The following is a 19,335-nucleotide window of genomic DNA, read 5'->3' on the forward strand; positions in this document are numbered from 1 at the left end:
CTTTGAATTAACAACACTGAAACAAGTCAACATTTGTTTTGGTTGATTTTCTGCATCTATGTTTTATGGTGTGATTTTTTAAAAATCTCTGTTGTAGTGTCTGGCAAACTTTTTATAAAAAGGGCCACATATTAAATATTTTAGGCTTTCCAGGCCAAGAGGCAAAATCGAAGTTGTTATGTAGGTATTTCTATAACCATTTAAAACGTTTACCTTGGAGGCCGAGGCGTGAGGAACGCTTGACACCAGGAGTTCAAAACTGGCCTGGGCAACATAGCGAAACCCCATCTCTTTCAAAAATAATAAAAATAAAATAAAATAAAAATAAATAAAATGTAACTACAGTATTTTTTTTAATGCATAAGGATAAACCTCTAGAATTGAGACCCTCAAGGGTCCACCAATACTTGAATTCCTGATTGAGGGGCTCCAACAGCCACTGGTGTGCCCTGATGACTTTGCCAGATTCCCATGGTAACCGCTCCCCTTCCACCCTGGTCCACATTAACCTCCATGTCTCTAAGCCACAGGCGGACGCAGTCACCAACCTCACTTCCCTAAGAAGCTGGGGGAGGGAAGGGGGCGAGCGTTCTTGCGCACAATGAGCTCCCAGCTACACCCACCAACTCTGGGTGAGCACCCCTCCTAGGAGAAAGGGAGAACCTAAGGGCACCTAAGTCTTAGGCCCCAGGACCAGACAAAAGAACGTTTCCTAAAGCCTGTGTCCAGACTCCCCTCACGAGTCCTTGACTACGTCCTTGTCACTCAAGGTGTGGTCTAGTAGACTAGCAACAGCAGCAGCATCACCGGGGAGCCTGCTAGAAATGCAGAATTTCACCCACTCCAGACCTACCGGATCATAGTCTGCACATTTAACAAGCTAGCAGGAGATCCATATGCATATTAATGTTTGACAAGTGTTGGTTGCTTTCACAATCCAGATAAGCCGATGCCATAAATAAACACATCAAACCAGAAACACCTCTCGTAGGTTGACTTTTTAACCTAGACGCTAAAAGACTGCTTTTATGATTTATAAGAGGAAATTCCCAAAGTTGAGTTCCCCATGCTCAGTAAGAATGAAAATTCCCTCCTATCTTCTCTGACCATCAATCCAGCACAGAATGTCTCACTGATCTTGGGGTCTTGCTCTCAAAGCCAATGGGGAAATCAGAAAGGACACTTTCTACTCCTAGAATAAGAGTGTTACATCTTTTAAACAAGTGAAAGGGAGAGCACAAAGAATGGCTGAATGCCTTGAACGTACCAAGATAAGTAGGTCAAATGGCAACATAAGGGAAAATCCCAACTCCAGGGAAGATAAAACACCACTGTCTTAAACAATGAAAGGAGCACCCCAAACGTTGCTCACAAAACCCAGCTGAGTAACTCCCAAAAAGCAGACCCTATTTGCATGTTAAACCTCAAAATGAAATTCCCACAAATACTGAGACAGTGGATCAGTACCCTTCAGAGAAGTTCCCAGGGTTGGTAACTTCCCTGTCTGATGAGTTTTCTCCACCTCCATCTATCTTGGGAAGCTGCAGGCCTTCAGTTTAACTTCCTCATCAGATGACAGTTGCAAACCAGAACAGACACATCCCAATCCTACATGAACCACTTTGCTTCACTGGGAAATATTAAAAAGAACCTAATGATTCACCAAAGAGCACCACATTTAAAGAAAAGAAAATTATCATTTTTAGTGGCAAAGACAAAATAAGATGAGAGAAAAACCTACTTCAAACAGAAAACAACTAAAAACATTTTTCTAAAAATCCAAGGTACATGCTACAACACAGATGAACCTTGAAAACATTATTTTATGTGAAAGAAGCCAGTTACAAAGAACTACATATTATATGATTCCATTTACATGAAATGTCCAGAATATACAAGTCTGTAGAGACAGAAGGTAGATTAGTGGTTGCCAAGGGCTAGGAGGGATGAGACAATTGGGGGTTAATGGCTAAAGGATTTGGGGTTTCATTTGGAAGTAATGAAAATGTTCTAGAAGGGATTGTGGTGATGGTTGGGCAATTCTATGTAAATATACTAAAAGGCATTGAACTGTATACTTTATTTAAATGGGTGAATTGTATAGTATGTAAATTATATTTCAATAAAGCTGTTTTTAAAAATTATATGGCTCCATACTAGATCCAAGTTTGGAGTTTCTACTATAACACAACGACTTTCTGAGCAAAATCTGAAAAAAAAAAAGGTGATGTCAGTACTGAGTAGAGGCCCCACCAGGTTTGCATGGCAAAACACTCCCATCTCAGTTTGGGAAATAATTTCACAGTCTTGTCTAAAGATCATCAATCTCAGCTGGGCGCTGTGGCTCGTGCCTGTATTCCCAGCACTTCGGGAGGCCAAGGCAGGCAGATCGCCTGAGGTCGGGAGTTCAAGACCAGCCTGACCAACATGGAGAAACCCCATCTCTACTAAAAATACAAAATTAGCCAGGCATGGTGGTGCATGCCTGTAATCCCAGCTACTCAGGAGGCTAAGGCAGGAGAATTGCTTGAACCCAGGAGGCGGAGGTTGCTGTGAGCCAAGATTGCGCTATTGTATTCCAGCCTGGGCAACAAGAGCGAAACTCCATCTAAAAAACAAAACAAAACAAAAATCATCAATCTCACAGAAATCCCCAGCTGATTTTAGCTTCCTGTTCCAGAAACACTGGAAAAACCAAAATAGGCCAAACACACTTTCAAAACAATACCTTTAATCTATGTAGGCAAAGGGAGAAAAAGGGGATCATGGAATAGGAGTTATAGGTGCTGTCAGAATACAAAGTTGAGAATTTACTATCACTATAAAAATTCAAGTCCAATGTCGATTCCCCAAAGAAACTATGCATCCAAAGACTCCAAATAACTTAACACACACAGAATGGTGGCTAAAACAGACCACCTGGATGGTTAAGGCCTTCTCCATTATTACACTGACCTCAGCGCTGGAACCTCTATTGAGTTTTAGCTTGGCAGATTCTCTTCTCTCTTCCCAATCTGTTTAATTTTCCAAGCCAAGGGCATCATGAGAAACCCCATGAGCACCCTGATTGCATCCACAAGGACCTGTTGGCTTCAGGGTCACAGCTGCTACTATGGAAAGACAGAAGGGAGAGGTAGGACGGGTATATCTCTTACCTTAAACGAAAACACACAAAACCTCAGTGCATTAGAAGGCTTAGAGAGTGAAATCTCTGCAGCTATCAGCCAACAGCTTCCTCCTGCCTTGACGACCTGGATTCTCTCTGATCCCCAGGCAAATGACAAGACCAAATGTTAGGCAATTAATAATATAGCAGATGCTGTTTGGTTTCTGTGTTCTCCTATAGACTCCTGCTTCAAGGGCAAAATGGCGGTGTCTGATGCCAAGGTCCAAGGGAACTGGCAAATGACTAGAACGTTGCCTAGCACATACTAGGTCTTCAAAAACTATTTGTTGAATATCTCTTGAAGGAATGCTGATACTCCCCTGTCACTCTCTGCCTTCTTCCCTCAGCCTGGAAACACCGACACAAACACACACACACACATACACACACACACGAAGTTGAATCCACACTTGTTTATTGCAACCCCATCTGTAACTTTGCAAAACTAATAAGCACAACAGCAATTACTGCTAGAATACAGATTTCAATGGGCAGGGCATTTTGTTAATTTTGTACCCTAAACGCCCAAAACAATGCCTAGCACATAGTAGGCTCTCAATATGTGTTTAATGCCGAATGAATTAAAAACCTACTATGTGCCAGGCGCTGTGCTAGATCGACTTCTGCCAGCGACCCAATCGATTACTTCCACACCGGCGGCAGAGCCGCCCCCTGAGTCCTCCTACAGCCAGGGGCCGCTGTAGGAAACGCCTGGCTTCCTTGCCTCGTCACTCTTTGACCCCGTAAAGTCACTGCCCGGAGCTAAGATGGCAGCGTCGGTGGCAGCTGCAGCCCGGCGGCTGCGGCGGGCCATTCGAAGGTCGCTCGCATGGCGGGGCCCCAGCCATCGGCTGCTCTCATCGGAGCCCCCTGCAGCCAAGGCCTCGGCCGTGAGGGCCGCCTTTCTGAACTTCTTTCGGGACCGCCATGGCCACCGGCTGGTGCCCTCCGCCTCCGTGCGGCCCCGCGGCGACCCCAGTTTGCTTTTTGTCAACGCGGGCATGAACCAGGTGAGGGCCGAACCATACTGATAGGGAGCGGAGTTTGTGAGTTTTCCGGTGAGAAAGACGCTGCAGGATGGGCAAAAGAAGCGAGAGGCGGAGTTCGTAGCTTTTGGGGAAAGAGGGCGGTGCTTGGTTGGGTAAAGTGATGGGGGTACGGCGCTCAGAGTATAGGGAGGGCTTCGGGAGGGCTTGGGGAGGGCTTGAACTGGGAACTTCTGAATTGGAATTGAGTATTTGGTCCAGAAATGGCTGGAGTGGAATCCCGTGGGGGCAGACTGGTGGGGGAAATCCCATTTCATTTATTCGCTCTTTAAATAAAGATAACGCTTTCATTAAATGTTTATTGATCACCTGTTGTGTGCTGAGTACTATTCTCTAAGCTTTTGATTTTTATCAGCCACTTACCTTTTCTAGACTTCATTGTCCTCATCTGTAAAATAGGGGCGGCGTAAGTTAATCTTAGAGGCCGTCTGGGATCCCTACTAAATAAGTCTTAGTTTTGTACCCTGAAGTTATTGGGTGTGGTTGAAGAAGCTGAGACGGAGGATGCCACATTTCAGTGCCCTGTTTCCAGCTCCCAACACATTCCTCCTTTTACCTTGCCCATTTTACTAGCAGAGGGTCTCCGGTTCATGATTTATTTACCTCTTCTGTGCTCCCCACATACCAGAGATGGCTGTCTCCAGGCTCCCAGGTTGTCCTCCTAGACCAAGATTACAGTGCACTCTCAGGGGCACTGTCAGCCTTCGGTCTGAACAGCCATCCCTAAACCCACTCCCCACATTTCCCTTCTACTGAGAAATTGCGATATCCCTCTCCTCCTCCCCACTTTATGTGCTTCCAGTTCAAGCCAATCTTTCTGGGCACCGTGGATCCACGAAGCGAAATGGCAGGCTTCCGACGTGTGGCCAACAGCCAGAAATGTGTGAGAGCTGGAGGACGCCATAACGACCTGGAAGATGTGGGTCGAGACCTTTCCCATCATACCTTCTTTGAAATGCTTGGCAATTGGGCCTTTGGGGGTGAATATTTTAAGGTGAGTCTCTGGAGAGCATTGATCAGCCAAGAAGGGAGTCAGTTTGTCCTGTTTCCATTGTACTGTCTGCTTAGGCAGGGCCTAATCCAGATGTGGAGGCAAAGTGCTAGTTGAGCAGGTGTAACAGGAATTACCTTGCTTCCCTGATTGGATTGTAAGTCCCTCAAGGGCAGAGACTGTGCTTCCTGCCTAATGACTACTCAAAAATTGTTGTTTGAGCAAATGGTCAAATAGCAATGCTAAGGTACTTACTAAAGTTAAAGATCACTCCAGGCTAGAGTAGGCAGAGAATTTCATGTGAAAGTGGGACTTGTTCTGGGGCTTGAAAGAAGATAGGATTTAGAAGAAGGGGAAGCTTTCTGGGCAGTAAACACTCAGAGGCAGTAATGGTTCATGGCTTATTCTGGGAACAAGATGGCCGCAGAAATGCTTTTGTCTTAAGTGGGGGGCTAAACTCATGTGGCTTGATTACTTCAGTGGGGTCTCCGTCTCACCCATCTTCCTCCCCCGACCCCATGCTGGTTTCTGCTGCAGGAGGAGGCATGTAGCATGGCCTGGGAACTGCTGACTCAGGTCTATGGGATCCCTACGGAAAGGCTCTGGGTCTCCTACTTTGATGGTGACCCTAAGGCAGGGTTGGAGCCAGACTTGGAGACCAGGGACATTTGGCTGAGCTTAGGGTAAGTCAACCCCCTACTTATGTTCATTCCTGGAGGGCAGAAGGACTGGATAATGGAGACTACCAGCACCAATCCTCAGAGTCTCAGCATTTCATTCCAGGATACTGTGGACTTAGCCCTGTTCTTCCTCTTGCTGAGCTTCGACTTGAGGGAGGGGCTCTCGTGGCAGAGAGGGTCCCAGCTTCTGGGTCTGTCTATCTCTCACCACTCGCCTGCCTTTCTCCTCAGGGTGCCTGCTACTCGTGTGCTTTCCTTTGGACCACAAGAGAACTTCTGGGAGATGGGGAATACCGGCCCTTGTGGACCCTGTACCGAGATCCACTATGACCTTGCTGGTGGGGTGGGAGCCCCCCAGCTGGTAGAACTTTGGAACCTGGTCTTCATGCAACACAACAGGTAAGGGGGTGCGGAAGCAGGACGAGAATCCCTGGCTAGAAGTGGAAAAGGTGGCAATTAGAAGATTTTGATCTGTTTCGTATAAAAACAAACACGTAAATGATGCTTACCATGTGCCAGGCACAATTCTCATCACCTTGTAGATAATAACTGATTTAATTGTAGTCTTTGCCTGTGACAGCTTAAACAAGTCACTGCTATTCTCTGTTGAACTTGATGATCAACAAGTTGAGTTGAACTTGATGATCTCAGATTTTCTTCTAGCCTTGACATGTCTTTCTAGGGGCAAAGAATTCTGTCCCAAGATGGGATGTCTGCTGCCCAGGCAAGGGCCCAAGCAGGGGTGAGAGTGGAGATAGCCCTATATGAGAAAGGACAGGACCCCAAGGCCATCATCATCTGCTACTGCAGGGTGGCAGGGGAAGATACTGATTGTCTGGTTCCTCCCATTGTCAGCCCCCTTAGGCTCCCCGCCACCCAACATTACTCCACTTGGGCATCTCACACCTGTAATCCTGGGTGGGGCCTCACCTTGCACACCTTCCCTGGACAGAGAGGCAGATGGAAGCCTGCAGCCCTTGCCCCAGTGGCATGTGGATACAGGAATGGGCCTGGAAAGGCTGGTGGCTGTGCTGCAAGGCAAACACTCCACCTATGACACTGACCTCTTTTCCCCGCTGCTCCACGCCATACAGCAGGTGAGTGCCTCTTCCCTTCCAGAAGCCCTCCAACTTGCTCATCATAGCCCTCAGCCCCATTGCATTCCATCTTTGTTGAGAACTGAGAGTGTTCTCAGCATCTGAGGGCAATAACCAACCAAGAATTCCAAGACGTCAAGCAAGACACTAGGATTCATTACTTATTACCTGCTATTCCTCCTAACTCCTTACCTCTTTCATTTATTCAGAAAATACTTGTTGAGTGCTTGCTTTATGTTAAGTCCTTTGTTTGGTACAGAAGACACAGCAGTAAGCAGGAAAGAGATCATGGAGATTATATGCTAGCATGAGAGATAGACAATAAATGTGTTAAAGAACAAAGTAATAGCTTACAGATTGTGAACAGGCAGTAAACATGGATGAAAGTAACTAGGAAGAAGGAGGGGTACAGAGGAATCTTAGATAAGGTACTTGGGGAAGGCTCACCAAGAAGATGACCTTTGAGCTGAGCCCCGAAGAAGGAGGAGTCAGCCACAAGAAGCTCTTTCCAGGCAGAGGGGACAGCAGGTACCAAGGACCTTGGTACTGATGGATTAGATGGGGAGGGGAGAGAGACATCAAAGATGGCTCCCAGGCTATTGGCTTGAGCAACACAGTGAATGGCATGACTGTTTACTGAGATGAAGAAGCCTGGGGAAGAGAGAGCTTTGGAGCTAGGTGAATCAAGCTCTCTGCTTTGGAGCATTTCCATGTGTGTATAGCTTATACCTTCCCCGTTGCCCCCCAAGAAAGGGCTTGACATGTGCCAGAAACAAAAAGGTGGCCAGCCAGCTAAAGGAGAATCCCATGGGATATAATAGGAACATGTGTCAGTTAGCTTTTGCTGTATAACAAACCACCCTAATGCTCTGTGGCTTAATCACCAACCATGTATTTGCCCCCTGAGTCTGTGAGCTAGAGTTTAGGCTGGGCTTAGCTGGCTCATACTTTGGTCTTGTGTAAGCTCACTCATCCATCTGTGGTCAGCTGAGAGGCAGCTCCTCCTCTGGGGCTTGGCTGGCTGTCAGTTTGGAGGCAGTAGGGGTGACTGGGCCATGTGTCTGTCATCACCTAGCTGGCTGGTCTGGGCTTGTCCACATCACAGCTCAGCAAGGTTCCAAGACAGAGAGCAGACACATAGGCTTAGAACAGTGTTGTTTCCAGTATATTCTGTGGGTCAAAGCAAGTCACAAAGCCAGCACAGATTCAGGGGATGGAGAAACAGAGTCTATCCCTTGATGGGAAACAGCTGTAAAGTCCCATTTTTAAAGTGGCGTATGCATAGGAAAGGGCCATTTTTGTGAACAGTCTACCACAGACAAGAGGGCAGAGTTCAGTCTTGTGGGCCTTGAAGTCCAAAGTGGGGCTTTGATTCTCAGAGTGGCAAGAAGGGTTCTAAGGGCTGGGCACGGTGGTTCATGCCTATAATCCTAGCACTTGGGGAGGCAGAGGGAGGCGGTTCGCTTGAGGTCGGGAGTTGGAGACCAGCCTGGCCAACATGGCAAAACCCTGTCTACTAAAAAATAGAAAAATCAGCAAGGCATGCTGGCACATACCTGTAGTCCCAGCCACTTAGGAGGCTGAGACAGGAGAATCACTTGAACCCAGGAGGTGGAGGTTGCAATAAACTGAGATGGTGCCACTGCACTTCAACCTGGGCAACAGAGTGAGACTTCATCTCAAAAAACATAAATAAATAAAAATGTACATCAGATCATATCACTCTCCACTGAGAACACTTTTTTTTTTTTTTTTTTGAGACAGAGTCTTGCTCTGTCACCCAGGCTGGAGTGCAGTGGCATGATCTCAGCTCACTGCAACCTCTGCCTCTTGGGCTCAAGCAATTCTCATGCCTCAGCCTCTAGAGTAGCTGGGATTACAGCCACCTGCCGTCACACAAAAAATCTGTATATTTTTAGTACAGATGGGGTTTCACCAAGTTGGCCAGGCTGGTTTGAAACTCCTGACCTCGGGTGATCACCCGCCTCAGCCTCCCAAAGTGTTGTGATTACAGGTGTGAGCCACCACGCCCAGCATGATGTACACTTTTAAAAGCCTACTCCTGTTGCTGTGTGGAGGATGAACTGGAGGGAGATGAGAGCAGAAACTTAGGAATCAATTGGGAAGCTGTTATCGATCCAAGCAAGAACCACAGGGCATGACTTCAGCTAACAGCAGTGGAAGTAGAGACAAGTAGATTGATCTGAGAGATCTCATGGAGGTAGAAGCAAAAGGACCCACTGATGGATTACAATGGGTAGGGGAAAGAATTCAAAGATGGCTCCCAGACAATTGAGCAACACAGTGAATGGCATGACTGTTAGATGAAGAAGTTTGGGGAAGAGAGAGGTTTGGAGCTAGGTGAATCAAGCTCCCTGCTTTGGAGCATTTCCATGTATGTAGCTTACACTCTCCCTCCCTGCCCACCCCTACAAAAGATGGGAGAGGCAAGAACAGGCAGTGGAGAGCATCTGGAGTCCAACAGGCCCGGCTGAGATCTCAGATCTGCTCCTTGAGAGCTGGGTAGCCTTGTGTCACTGAGTTCCTCTGAGCCTCAGCTTCCTCTTCTGTAAAGCAAGGATACTAATACCTCCTGGAATGGGCTGTTTTGGGGATTAGAGTTCATGTTGTTCAAGTTCTCACCCAGTTCTGATAGTAGAAATTCAGTAAATGATCACAGATATGTTCACTTGTAGCACCAAATATGAGCCCCGTGAGGGCAGGGGCTGGCTCCTGCTCATCCGTGAGGCTTCTCAGCCCAGGACTGGACTGGCAAGGCCATTCTGGATGTGGTTGGCTTTAGGGCTGAGTTCAGATGCTCTAGAGGCGATAAAGAGCACCTACCTGGGCCAGTTCAGGCAGGGCCACTGGCTGACTCTTTCTCTCCTGCTTCCCAGGGCTGCAGGGCACCCCCTTACTTGGGCCGGGTCGGGGTGGCAGACGAGGGGCGCACAGACACAGCGTACCGCGTGGTGGCTGACCACATCCGCACACTCAGTGTCTGCATCTCTGATGGCGTCTTCCCTGGGATGTCAGGTCCCCCGTGAGTCTGGAAGGGCTACAGAGAGGACAGGGGCTGCTGGGGGTCGCAGGTGGAGGAGGGAAGGAAGAGGAGAGGTGGGTCTGGTTGAGCCAGTAGGAGGAATGGGGAGAGGGAGAGCTTTGGGGTGGGAGCGCACACTGTGGATCTTGTCCTTCCCACTCCCCATATTGCTGACCATGAGCTGCTATGGGTTCATGTCTGGGCTCTGAACCCCTTTAGGCTGGTTCTTCGTCGGATCCTCCGTCGAGCTGTACGTTTCTCCATGGAGATCTTAAAGGCACCACCTGGCTTCCTAGGCAGCCTGGTGCCTGTAGTGGTGGAGACATTGGTAAGGACAGAGCTTCTTCTCCACTGTGGGCCTCCCTGGGCACTTTGGGGAGCCTACCACTGAGCCTAGACAGTGCCCCCAGCCTGGGTGCCCAGAGGTCCCCACCCTAAATGTCCAGCCCAGCATCCTATCAGCAAGCTAAGAAAGCTGTCCTTGCTTGCAAGAAGCAGGAAAACTTGAGGCTCCTTGCCCAAACCGCTGAGCCTTTGACCTCATGACCCCCTTCTGCCACCCTACAGGGAAACCAGTTCCCCATTTGAGTCCCTCTCCCAGCCCCTCAATGTGCCTGAGCCTCCAGGGCAAGTGTCCTCAGGGAGGCCCAGGGTGGGGAGGTGGGGGTGGGTTGGTTGCCTTTCACACCTCCTCAGCCCTCTCCACCTCCCCCAGGGAGATGCTTATCCAGAACTGCAAAGGAACTCAGCCCAGGTACTGGATTCCAGTGGGAGAGAAAGGGGTTGATGGGAGAGTTGTGGAGAGAGACCCTCCTTTCAAGGAGACCTAGCTCCACTTCTGCTCTGTCTGGTTCAGATCTCCAACCTGGTGTTAGAGGACGAGGCAGCCTTCCTGGCCTCCCTGGAGCGGGGTCGGCGGATCATTGATCGGACTCTGAGGACCCTGGGGCCTTCAGATATGTTCCCTGGTCAGTGGGATACCTAGCCCATGCACAAGGGACTTGCTGAGACTTGCCAGGGTGGGCAGAGGAGGGAGCTCTGGGCCAGCCCCCTGCCTCATGTCCACCCCCAACCTCTGCCCAATGTTCCTCTCTCCCTGGACTCTCCTTCCATACCCAGACCCCTCTGCAGCAGGAACACCACCCTGCCCCTCCCTATGTCCACACTGCCCGGCTAGCCCTGCCTCCTGCTTTCCTAGGTTGGCTTCATGCATAGACTGAGCTTCCCTCCTCCCTTGAAATGACCTGTGCCCAGGGAGTACCCTGGACTACCCCCAGCTCTGGCCTTGAGGCATGAAGCCTGAATGTGACCCCTCTCCTGAGGCTACCCAGTATGGAGGGGGTATTTGTGTTTGGCATCTGGTGGCTTCTGCGTGGTTAGAAGGGCCCTGGACCTTACTTTTCTCCCCTTCTTTGTCTAATCCCTCCCCTTGTCAACACTCTTTGTCTTCCTTTCTTAAAGCTGAAGTGGCCTGGTCCTTGTCACTGTCTGGAGACCTGGGGCTCCCCTTGGACATGGTGGAGCTGATGCTGGAGGAGAAAGGGGTCCAGCTGGACTCCACTGGACTGGAGCGGTTGGCCCAGGAGGCGGCCCAGGTACAAGCTGTGGCACCCCCATGCTGGTTCTGTTGGGACACCCCTTCCCCAGCCCTGAGCTCCTGGGGGAAGAGCTGTGGATATTGAGAGAAATCAAGAGTCTGAGATAGGATCTGTCCCCTCACCTGGGAGGTTTCTAAAACCTCAGGCCACGACTTGTAGAAAGCATCACTAGCCAATGGGCTAAACACAAGAGCAGAAGCCAGCACAGCTTCCTGGAGAGGGGCCTTCCAGGGGCAGCGGTGGGCAAGAAGGCCTAATCCCGAGGATCCCACATGATGGATGGTTCACCAACCCGCCCAGGGGCTCTAGCAGGCAGCCAAGCCCTGAATTCTTATTCCAGAAGGGCTGCAGAGTCCACAGCTGTGTGGCAGGGACAGGGCCCTGCGAGGCTGAAGTCCCACTTTCATTCTCCATGTACTTCTTCCATGCCCATCCTGCAGCACCAGGCACGGCAGGCTGAGCCAGTTCAGAAGCAGGGATTGTGGCTTGATGTCCATGCACTGGGGGAGCTGCAGCGCCAAGGAGTGCCCCCAACTGACAGCAGCCCCAAGTACAACTACTCCCTGCGACCCAACGGAAGTTATGGTGAGAGCCTGGACCGAGGTCTGCCACCACAAGCTTGCCTGACCATGACATGACTAAGACGAATGTCCAAGATGGTTGCTGCTGGCCCCTGTGTATTCCCCAGGATGGCCACCAGGGGTCTCTGTGGCCCCCAGCTGGAAGTGCCCTGCCGGGGTGCCTGTTAGCCCCAAGGCACAGACCCACCTTCACGTCCCCAGCCCCTGCCCACCACTAATAACCATTCTGTTCCCTGGCAGAGTTCGGCACCTGTGAGGCCCAGGTGTTGCAACTGTATACAGAGGACGGGACAGCAGTGGCCTCTGTGGGGAAAGGCCAGCGTTGTGGCCTCCTCTTGGACAGGACCAACTTCTACGCCGAACAGGGGGGCCAGGCTTCAGACCGTGGCTACCTGGTGCGGGTAGGGCAAGAGGTGAGTCTCCACCACAGCCCAGGCTGATTTCTGTGGGTGGCAGACCCAAGCCTGGGTGGGAGCCAAGGGGAGGGAAAGGCTACAGGCACTTTGACCCCTACCCTTCCCCAGGACGTGCTGTTCCCAGTAGCCCGGGCCCAGGTCTGTGGGGGTTTCATCCTGCATGAGGCAGTAGCCCCTGAGTGCCTACAGATCGGGGACCAGGTGCAGCTGCATGTGGATAAGGTAAGGATCCTCCCTAACTGTTCCCAATACCCTGCAGCCCTTCACTCTCCCCACCCCCTGCCCTCACCCAGGACCCTGGGTGACAAAAGTATTTCAGGCCTGGCGTCTAGCCTGCATGGCGAAGCACACGGCCACCCACCTGCTGAACTGGGCACTGCGGCAGACCCTGGGCCCTGGCACAGAGCAGCAGGGCTCCCATCTCAATCCTGAGCAGCTGCGCTTGGATGTGACCACCCAGGTGAGCCCGGCACAGAAAGACAGGCTTCATGTGAGGTGACAGGCTTAAAGAGAGACAGCCTGCTGTGAGCGGGTTGCCCTTAGAGGCCTGGGCTCTAGGCCCAGCACAGCCACCCAATCACTATGGGACCCTGGGCAAGTCCTTTCCCCTTGGGCTCCTCGTGCACCAGTGAGGAATCAGGCTACAGAGTAGCTAGGGCCTCACCCAGCTCTGATGTGGGATCCTGAAGGCCCTCCAGCAGGGGCCCTCCCTTCACCTCCAGCCACTCCTTCCTTGTTTCTACTGCCACCCGAGACATTCTTGCTCAAATTGGGCTGCCCTCTCCCTCTGCTGCCACCCTGTCTCCCTGCCCTTCTTACACATCTGGCTCAAATCCTTTCTCCAGGAAGTACTTGCTGGCTAATCCCCATCCCACCTGCTTATTCCCTGCCCCTGCATCCCCCCATCCTGTAGTTCTCTCTTCCATTGGGCTGCCCCTTGTAAGCTCCATGTGGGTACAGCCTCCTTTTTCTGTTTCTTCAACTTTTGGTGCCTAGTGAAAGGCCTGGAGCTTCCAGTAAGCCCAACTCCCAGATAGCTTTCTAAGGAAAAGAATTGTCTGCTCAGCTAGTGTTTATTGAGCACCTATCATGTGCTAGCCACTATTCTAGAACCTGGGGATAGCTCAGTGAACATTGACCATGTTTCAGTGCATCAGTTACAGGTGTGGGGCTGACTGCATGTTGGTCTTTCCATTTCCTCCCCACCCCTCCAGACCGCATTGACCCCAGAGCGGCTCCGGGCAGTGGAGAACACTGTGCAGGAGGCCGTGCAGCAGGATAAGCCTGTGTACATGGAGGAGGTGCCCCTGGCGCTCACTGCCCAGGTCCCTGGCCTGCGCTGTCTGGATGAAGTGAGTTGGGGAAGCCCTTTTGGTAGAGATCGGGGGCCTCCTTCAGGCATACCTGGAGGCTTTATCCTTCTCCTTTGGCAGTTAACGGGCCTGTCCCCTCTTGACCTCAGGTTTACCCAGACCCTGTACGGGTGGTGTCAGTGGGGGTACCCGTGGCCCATGCATTGGACCCAGCCTCCCAAGCCGCACTGCAGACCTCTGTGGAGCTGTGCTGTGGGACGTGAGTCACTCCTTTGTGCTGCCTGGCCCAGGGGCCCCAGATCCTCGCCCTTCCCTTGGTCTTTGGAGCCATCAGCCCTTGATGGGAGATGCACTCTGGCTTCTCCCTTGTCTCCTGTCGTGCGCCCTGACATTCTGTTCCCTCCTTCCTCCCACAGGCACCTGTTACGTACAGGGGCTGTAGGGGACCTGGTTATCATCGGGGACCGCCAGCTTTCCAAGGGCACTACCCGCCTGCTGGCCATCACTGGGGAGCAGGCCCAGCAGGTCAGCTTGCCAGTAGGCCTGGGACTTCTGGGTTGAGTGGGTGCATGGGACACACGCAGGTGACATGCTCGGGCTCAGGGGTGCCCAGCAGAAGAGCCAGTATTAATACTTGCACACCAATGTGGCCATAGCAGCTGTTGGCAGCTGGCATGTGTTTTATTTGGTGCTGGTGCCTTGACTGGTCTTGATTGTTATATCTTATTTGTCCCTGACCAGTAATGAGTTGAGAGGCCTTGTCCTGGGGAGATGAATGTAAGCCTGGCGGCCCTGACCCTCCTGTCCCCTCCCTGCAGGCCCGAGAGCTAGGCCAGAACCTGGCTCAGGAAGTGAAAGCAGCCACTGAGCGACTGAGTCAGGGGAGCCGGGATGTGGCAGAGGCACTGAGGCTGTCCAAGGACATAGGACGACTCATTGAAGTGAGGGCCACGCCTACTGTGGAGCTGTTCGCCACCCTCTCCTGGCCCTATTCCCTCCCCTATTCCTCCCTGGACCCCTCTAGACTCTCCCTAGCACTCCAATCGGGTTGGGCTCCAGCTGGCCCAGATGTTTGTCTACAGGGTGGGTGTCTTCCCTGGCCCTGCTGGTCCCTACCTCAGAGACTATGGCTCAGGGAAGGGCAGAGGTGATGCACTGCTTCTGGCCATAGGCTGTGGAAACTTCTGTGATGCCCCAGTGGCAGCGGCGGGAGCTGCTGGCCACAGTGAAGATGCTGCAGCGGCGTGCCAACACTGCCATCCGTAAGCTGCAGATGGGGCAGGTGAGAGGAGGTTTGGCTGCACCCATGTGCCCAGAGACACTCCAGCACATATACTGAGAAGTCTCAAGGGCTGGGGCGTGGGGGTGAGTCTGAGGCTGTGCAAGGACATGGGGACGGGGTGGTGGCAGCTTCTTCCTTCTCCCGCCAGCTGAGAACCATCACCCAGGCCATTCCCCCACTTCTGTCTCTTTCAAACTGTGTTTCTCCCCCAACTCCCAAGTCTGGCTCAGGCCCCCCAACCCCGGAAGCCTGCTGACTTGATTAGTGCCATTCAGCCCTGATTACACCTCCACTGTGGATCCCCTTTCTCCCGCCCACTCCTGGTCCATCTGTGCTCTGACCTTCCTCCTTTCACCTTCAGCGACCTATTTGTAGGGGCCTGAAGCTATGATGAAAGGAAAGTGGCAAGGGAGATGAGGAAGGACACATGTGGGACCCAAAAAGGAGGCCACCCTAGGCAGAGTCCCTGCCCCCTCTGCCTAGAGCTGATGACCTTTGGGGTGGGTGGGGGAAGCAGGGGATTGCTTAGCTGGGTCTCAGTTCAGAGGTGGGGGCTAATTGGAAACTTGCCTCTCAGCCTGACCCCTCTGCTCATCCTTCCTGCCCCATAGGCTGCAAAGAAAACTCAGGAGCTGCTGGAGCGGCACTCGAAGGGGCCTCTGATTGTGGACACGGTCTCTGCTGAGTCTCTCTCAGTGAGTGCTGGCCAAGCGGGGCTGCCCCAGGGTCTGAGGAGGGCAAAGTCCTGACCAGGAGGTAGCTAGGGGTCTGGGAAGCTATGGGCTCACCATCTGTCTTTCATGGTCCAGGTGCTGGTGAAGGTGGTACGGCAGCTGTGTGAGCAGGCCCCCAGCACATCTGTGCTCCTACTCAGCCCCCAGTCCATGGGGAAGGTGCTGTGTGCCTGTCAGGTGGCCCAGGTGAGGGAAGTGGGAGAGCAGCCCACCACCCCCATTAATACCCATCCTGGTCCAGCTGTCTGATTCTACACCTTTAATTCTTCCCAGACAAAGGGGCCAAGGCTGGGTGGAGGTATCTATGAGAATACTCCAGGACAGGGATAGGGGAATCTCCTTGTTCCTAAAAACAGCCCCTCCCTACTCCAGAAAGCACCAGAGATTCCTTAATTACCAGCCCCTCCCAGGCCTCACATCCCTTGTAAACAAGTAGCAGATGTTCACATTCATAAACCTCCCCACACACATTTCCATCCCAAACCTTCTCCGACTTGTCACCCGACTGCCCCACCATGTGCCCAGCTGGGAAGCGGGCGCTGATCACCTTCAACTCCACTCTTGAGGGTACCTTGGGTGGATGCTGGCAGGGAGGGCCACTCTGCATCGCTTCCCCTTCTGATTCTGTTCCTAGGGTGCCATGCCCACTTTCACAGCAGAGGCCTGGGCACTGGCAGTGTGCAGCCACATGGGGGGCAAGGCCTGGGGCTCGCGAGTGGTGGCCCAAGGCACCGGAAGCACTACTGACCTGGAAGCTGCCCTCAGTACAGCCCGAGCCTATGCCCTCAGCCAGCTCTGACCCAGGCCCACCCGGGGACCCACATGGACTAAAGGCAATGCCAGGAGCCCTGAAGGAGCCAGCAGAATCTTCCTACTGGCTGAAGCAAGGACTAGAGGCTGGAGGCCAAGCAACTGAACCAAAGAGGATCACCCGGGCCAGGCCCTACCTGACACAAGGAGACATGGGCTAGGGAAGGCAGAAGTGGGCCCAAAGACACACACCCCCTTGCTGAATGAGAAGACATGGGCAATTATGGCTGTGACTGCACATTAGAAATTATTTCACTGGCCGGGTATGGTGGTTCACGCCTGTAATCCCAGCACTTTGGGAGGCCGAGGCAGGATCATGAGGTCAAGAGATCAAAACCATCCTGGCTAACACGGTGAAACCCCATCTCTGCTAAAAATTCAAAAAATTAGTCAGGCGTGGTGGCACACGCCTGTAGTCCCAGCTACTCGGGAGGCTGAAGCAGAAGAATCGCTTGAACCTGGGAGGCGGAGGTTGCAGTGGGCTGAGATCGCACCACTGCACTCCAACCTGGGTGACAGAACGAGACTCTGTCTCAAATAAGTAAATAATTTCACAGAGGACAGGAAGCTGCAGAGGTTCTGTTACTTTAAAAAAGAGTAGTTTTGCCCCTCCCAGCAACCTGGTATGGGTGCCCTAACACCAGTCTGAACTCGCACTGTCTGAAAGGCCACCCAGGATCCAAATCAGGCCATCTTCATTGCCATGAGTGTTCAGACAGGCTCTGCGTGGCAGGCAACAGTGGGCACTGACAAAGGGCTCCTTGGCTACTGGGACAACACGGAACCATCCTGTGAAAATCATTTCAGCAGTGGAGACCTTTGCTATCACTTCTTTCATTAGCAATGACCTCTAAATTAAATTAGGCCCTGCTGGTTTGTCGATGAGCAACTGAGAACGTGGCGGGCACCAAACACGATTCCTTCCTTCATGGAGCCTGCTTCTTGTGGAGGAAACAGGCAGTAAAGCAAAAGAAGAGGGTCAGGCTTGGTGGCTCATGCCTATAATCCTGGCATTTTACGAGGCTGAGGTTGGAGGATTGCTTGAGGCCAGAAGTGCAAGACCAGCCTGCACAAACAGCAAGACCCTGTCTACAAAAAAAAAAAAAAAGATCTTCCTGCCTCAGCCTCCCAAGTAGCTGAGACTACCCACACTTTGGTCCCAGCTATTTGGGAGGCTGAGGTGGGAAAATCACTTTAGCCCAAGAATTCAAGGCCACAGTGAGCTATAATCGCACCACTGCACTCCAGGCAACAGAGTGAGGCCCTGTCTTAGAAGGGAGAAAGTGTCAGATGGTGATGAGGTCTGGGGGGAAAAATAGATAATGGGGATTAGGAGTGTGGATGGTGGTATTCCCTCACCAAGAGGTGGCATGTGAGCAGGCAGCTGGGAGGTGAAGGTGTGAGCCATGTGGAAATCTGAGGGAAAAGCATTCCAGGCTGAGGGAACAGCCAATGCAGATGCTGTGAGGTGGCCAGTGCCACTGAGCAGTGAGCTGCTATAGGGGCAGGTGATGAGGTTGGAGAGCGGGGTCAGACAAACTACACTTCTTAAAACAAGTTGTACAGCACCTGCCTCAAGCCTGAGCTAAAGCTGAAAATTGACACCTCAAAGCAGGTGGAAGCCAAGAGATGGAGGAAAGCCCTCCTTCCCTACTAGAATGAGTCCACCTCAGACAGCCAGATGTTGGACCTCTGCCTCTGTTCCTAGATCTCTGTTGCTAGATGAAGGAAAGGGCCCCAGGGGACCCATGTTCAAATCAAGGGCTCCCTGGGTACCAAGTTCTGTGTAGTAAAAATTCTAGCAGCGTGGGCCTGCCTGACATCATTTTCTGCACAGTTTCTCATTCTAATTAAGGCATAGATTTGCTGGTGAGGCACTGGTGAGGGCTTGAACAGACCCAATCCCTGGTGCCTGGCCCCTCGCTGCTTGCAAAGCTTTGCCTCAGCATCCTGGCCACTGGAGCAGTAGCCACTGTTCAGCAGTGCTCACCACAGGCCCTGGTCCAAGTTCCTCCGCGGGCGCCAAGATGAGTTGTGGCACCCCGATTTATTGATGAGTTAACAGAGCTTCGAGATGTACATCCAGGGTAACCAACTAGTAGTCCTCGGCAGAGCCGAAATCAAAGCTACCCTTTGAAACCTCCACCACCCTGGCTGCCTCTCCCTTCCTGAAGGCCACTTTCTTTTTTTATTAGCCGTCCCTCTGAAGTCTGTCCCTCTCACCCTCCAGGAGATCAGGGGCCCCAACCACATCTTGTGGCGCCAGGGCTGGAAGGGTGTTTGGCACAGGACATGGGCTGTGTGAAAGAGCACTCTGTTGGCCTGGAACCTTCCTGCGTCTGGTGCCAGATTTTCAGCCGGGGAAAAGGTGGACGGTGCCCTCCCGCAGGGCCTAAGGTCAACAGGAGACCTCAGGGGAGTTCAGTGACTTACACAGGTGCCCTGGAGAAGGTCCGTCCACCCTCATCTTCCACAGACGCTTTTCCTGGACCAGCTCCCTATCCATGGCCACACAAAAGCTAGCAATAGAGCACAAGGACTCCAGACCAGCAGCCTGCCCGACCTCCACCTCCCGCAG

General features: G+C 52.0%; 1 protein-coding gene across 8 annotated transcripts; it reads left to right on the top strand.

Moving 5' to 3' along the window:
• Nucleotides 1–3,920: 3,920 nt before the first annotated feature.
• AARS2 (alanyl-tRNA synthetase 2, mitochondrial) lies at nucleotides 3,921–18,582 on the top strand. 8 transcript variants are annotated; one of them, XM_074037878.1, is made up of 22 exons: nucleotides 3,921–4,176; nucleotides 5,015–5,206; nucleotides 5,741–5,886; nucleotides 6,115–6,282; nucleotides 6,739–6,980; nucleotides 9,878–10,023; nucleotides 10,243–10,351; nucleotides 10,739–10,777; nucleotides 10,880–10,991; nucleotides 11,485–11,618; nucleotides 12,062–12,206; nucleotides 12,443–12,615; nucleotides 12,727–12,840; nucleotides 12,938–13,078; nucleotides 13,833–13,970; nucleotides 14,081–14,190; nucleotides 14,348–14,456; nucleotides 14,750–14,872; nucleotides 15,103–15,213; nucleotides 15,825–15,908; nucleotides 16,023–16,133; nucleotides 16,582–18,582. In XM_074037878.1, the coding sequence occupies exons 5-22, from the start codon at nucleotides 6,888–6,890 to the stop codon at nucleotides 16,744–16,746; spliced, it is 2,157 nt and encodes a 718-aa protein (XP_073893979.1). In that variant the 5' UTR covers nucleotides 3,921–4,176; nucleotides 5,015–5,206; nucleotides 5,741–5,886; nucleotides 6,115–6,282; nucleotides 6,739–6,887; the 3' UTR covers nucleotides 16,747–18,582. The 8 variants fall into 8 exon arrangements, with proteins under 8 accessions (XP_073893979.1, XP_005552910.2, XP_073893980.1 ...); XM_005552853.5 differs by having other exon boundaries at nucleotides 6,836–6,980; XM_074037879.1 differs by lacking the exon at nucleotides 9,878–10,023 and having other exon boundaries at nucleotides 6,836–6,980.
• The last annotated feature ends 753 nt before the right edge of the window (nucleotides 18,583–19,335 follow it).

This window comes from Macaca fascicularis, chromosome 4 (genome assembly GCF_037993035.2).
Source record: "Macaca fascicularis isolate 582-1 chromosome 4, T2T-MFA8v1.1".
NCBI classification, from domain to species: Eukaryota; Metazoa; Chordata; class Mammalia; order Primates; family Cercopithecidae; genus Macaca; species Macaca fascicularis.

Excerpts from the sequence above, each read along its gene's own strand:
- AARS2 (XM_005552853.5), top strand. The coding sequence starts at position 3,934 with ATGGCAGCGTCGGTGGCAGCTGCAGCCCGGCGGCTGCGGCGGGCCATT. Across the intron at positions 5,207-5,740 it reads TTGGGGGTGAATATTTTAAG|GAGGAGGCATGTAGCATGGC; the intron begins GTGAGTCTCTGG and ends TTTCTGCTGCAG. Across the intron at positions 14,873-15,102 it reads ACATAGGACGACTCATTGAA|GCTGTGGAAACTTCTGTGAT; the intron begins GTGAGGGCCACG and ends TTCTGGCCATAG.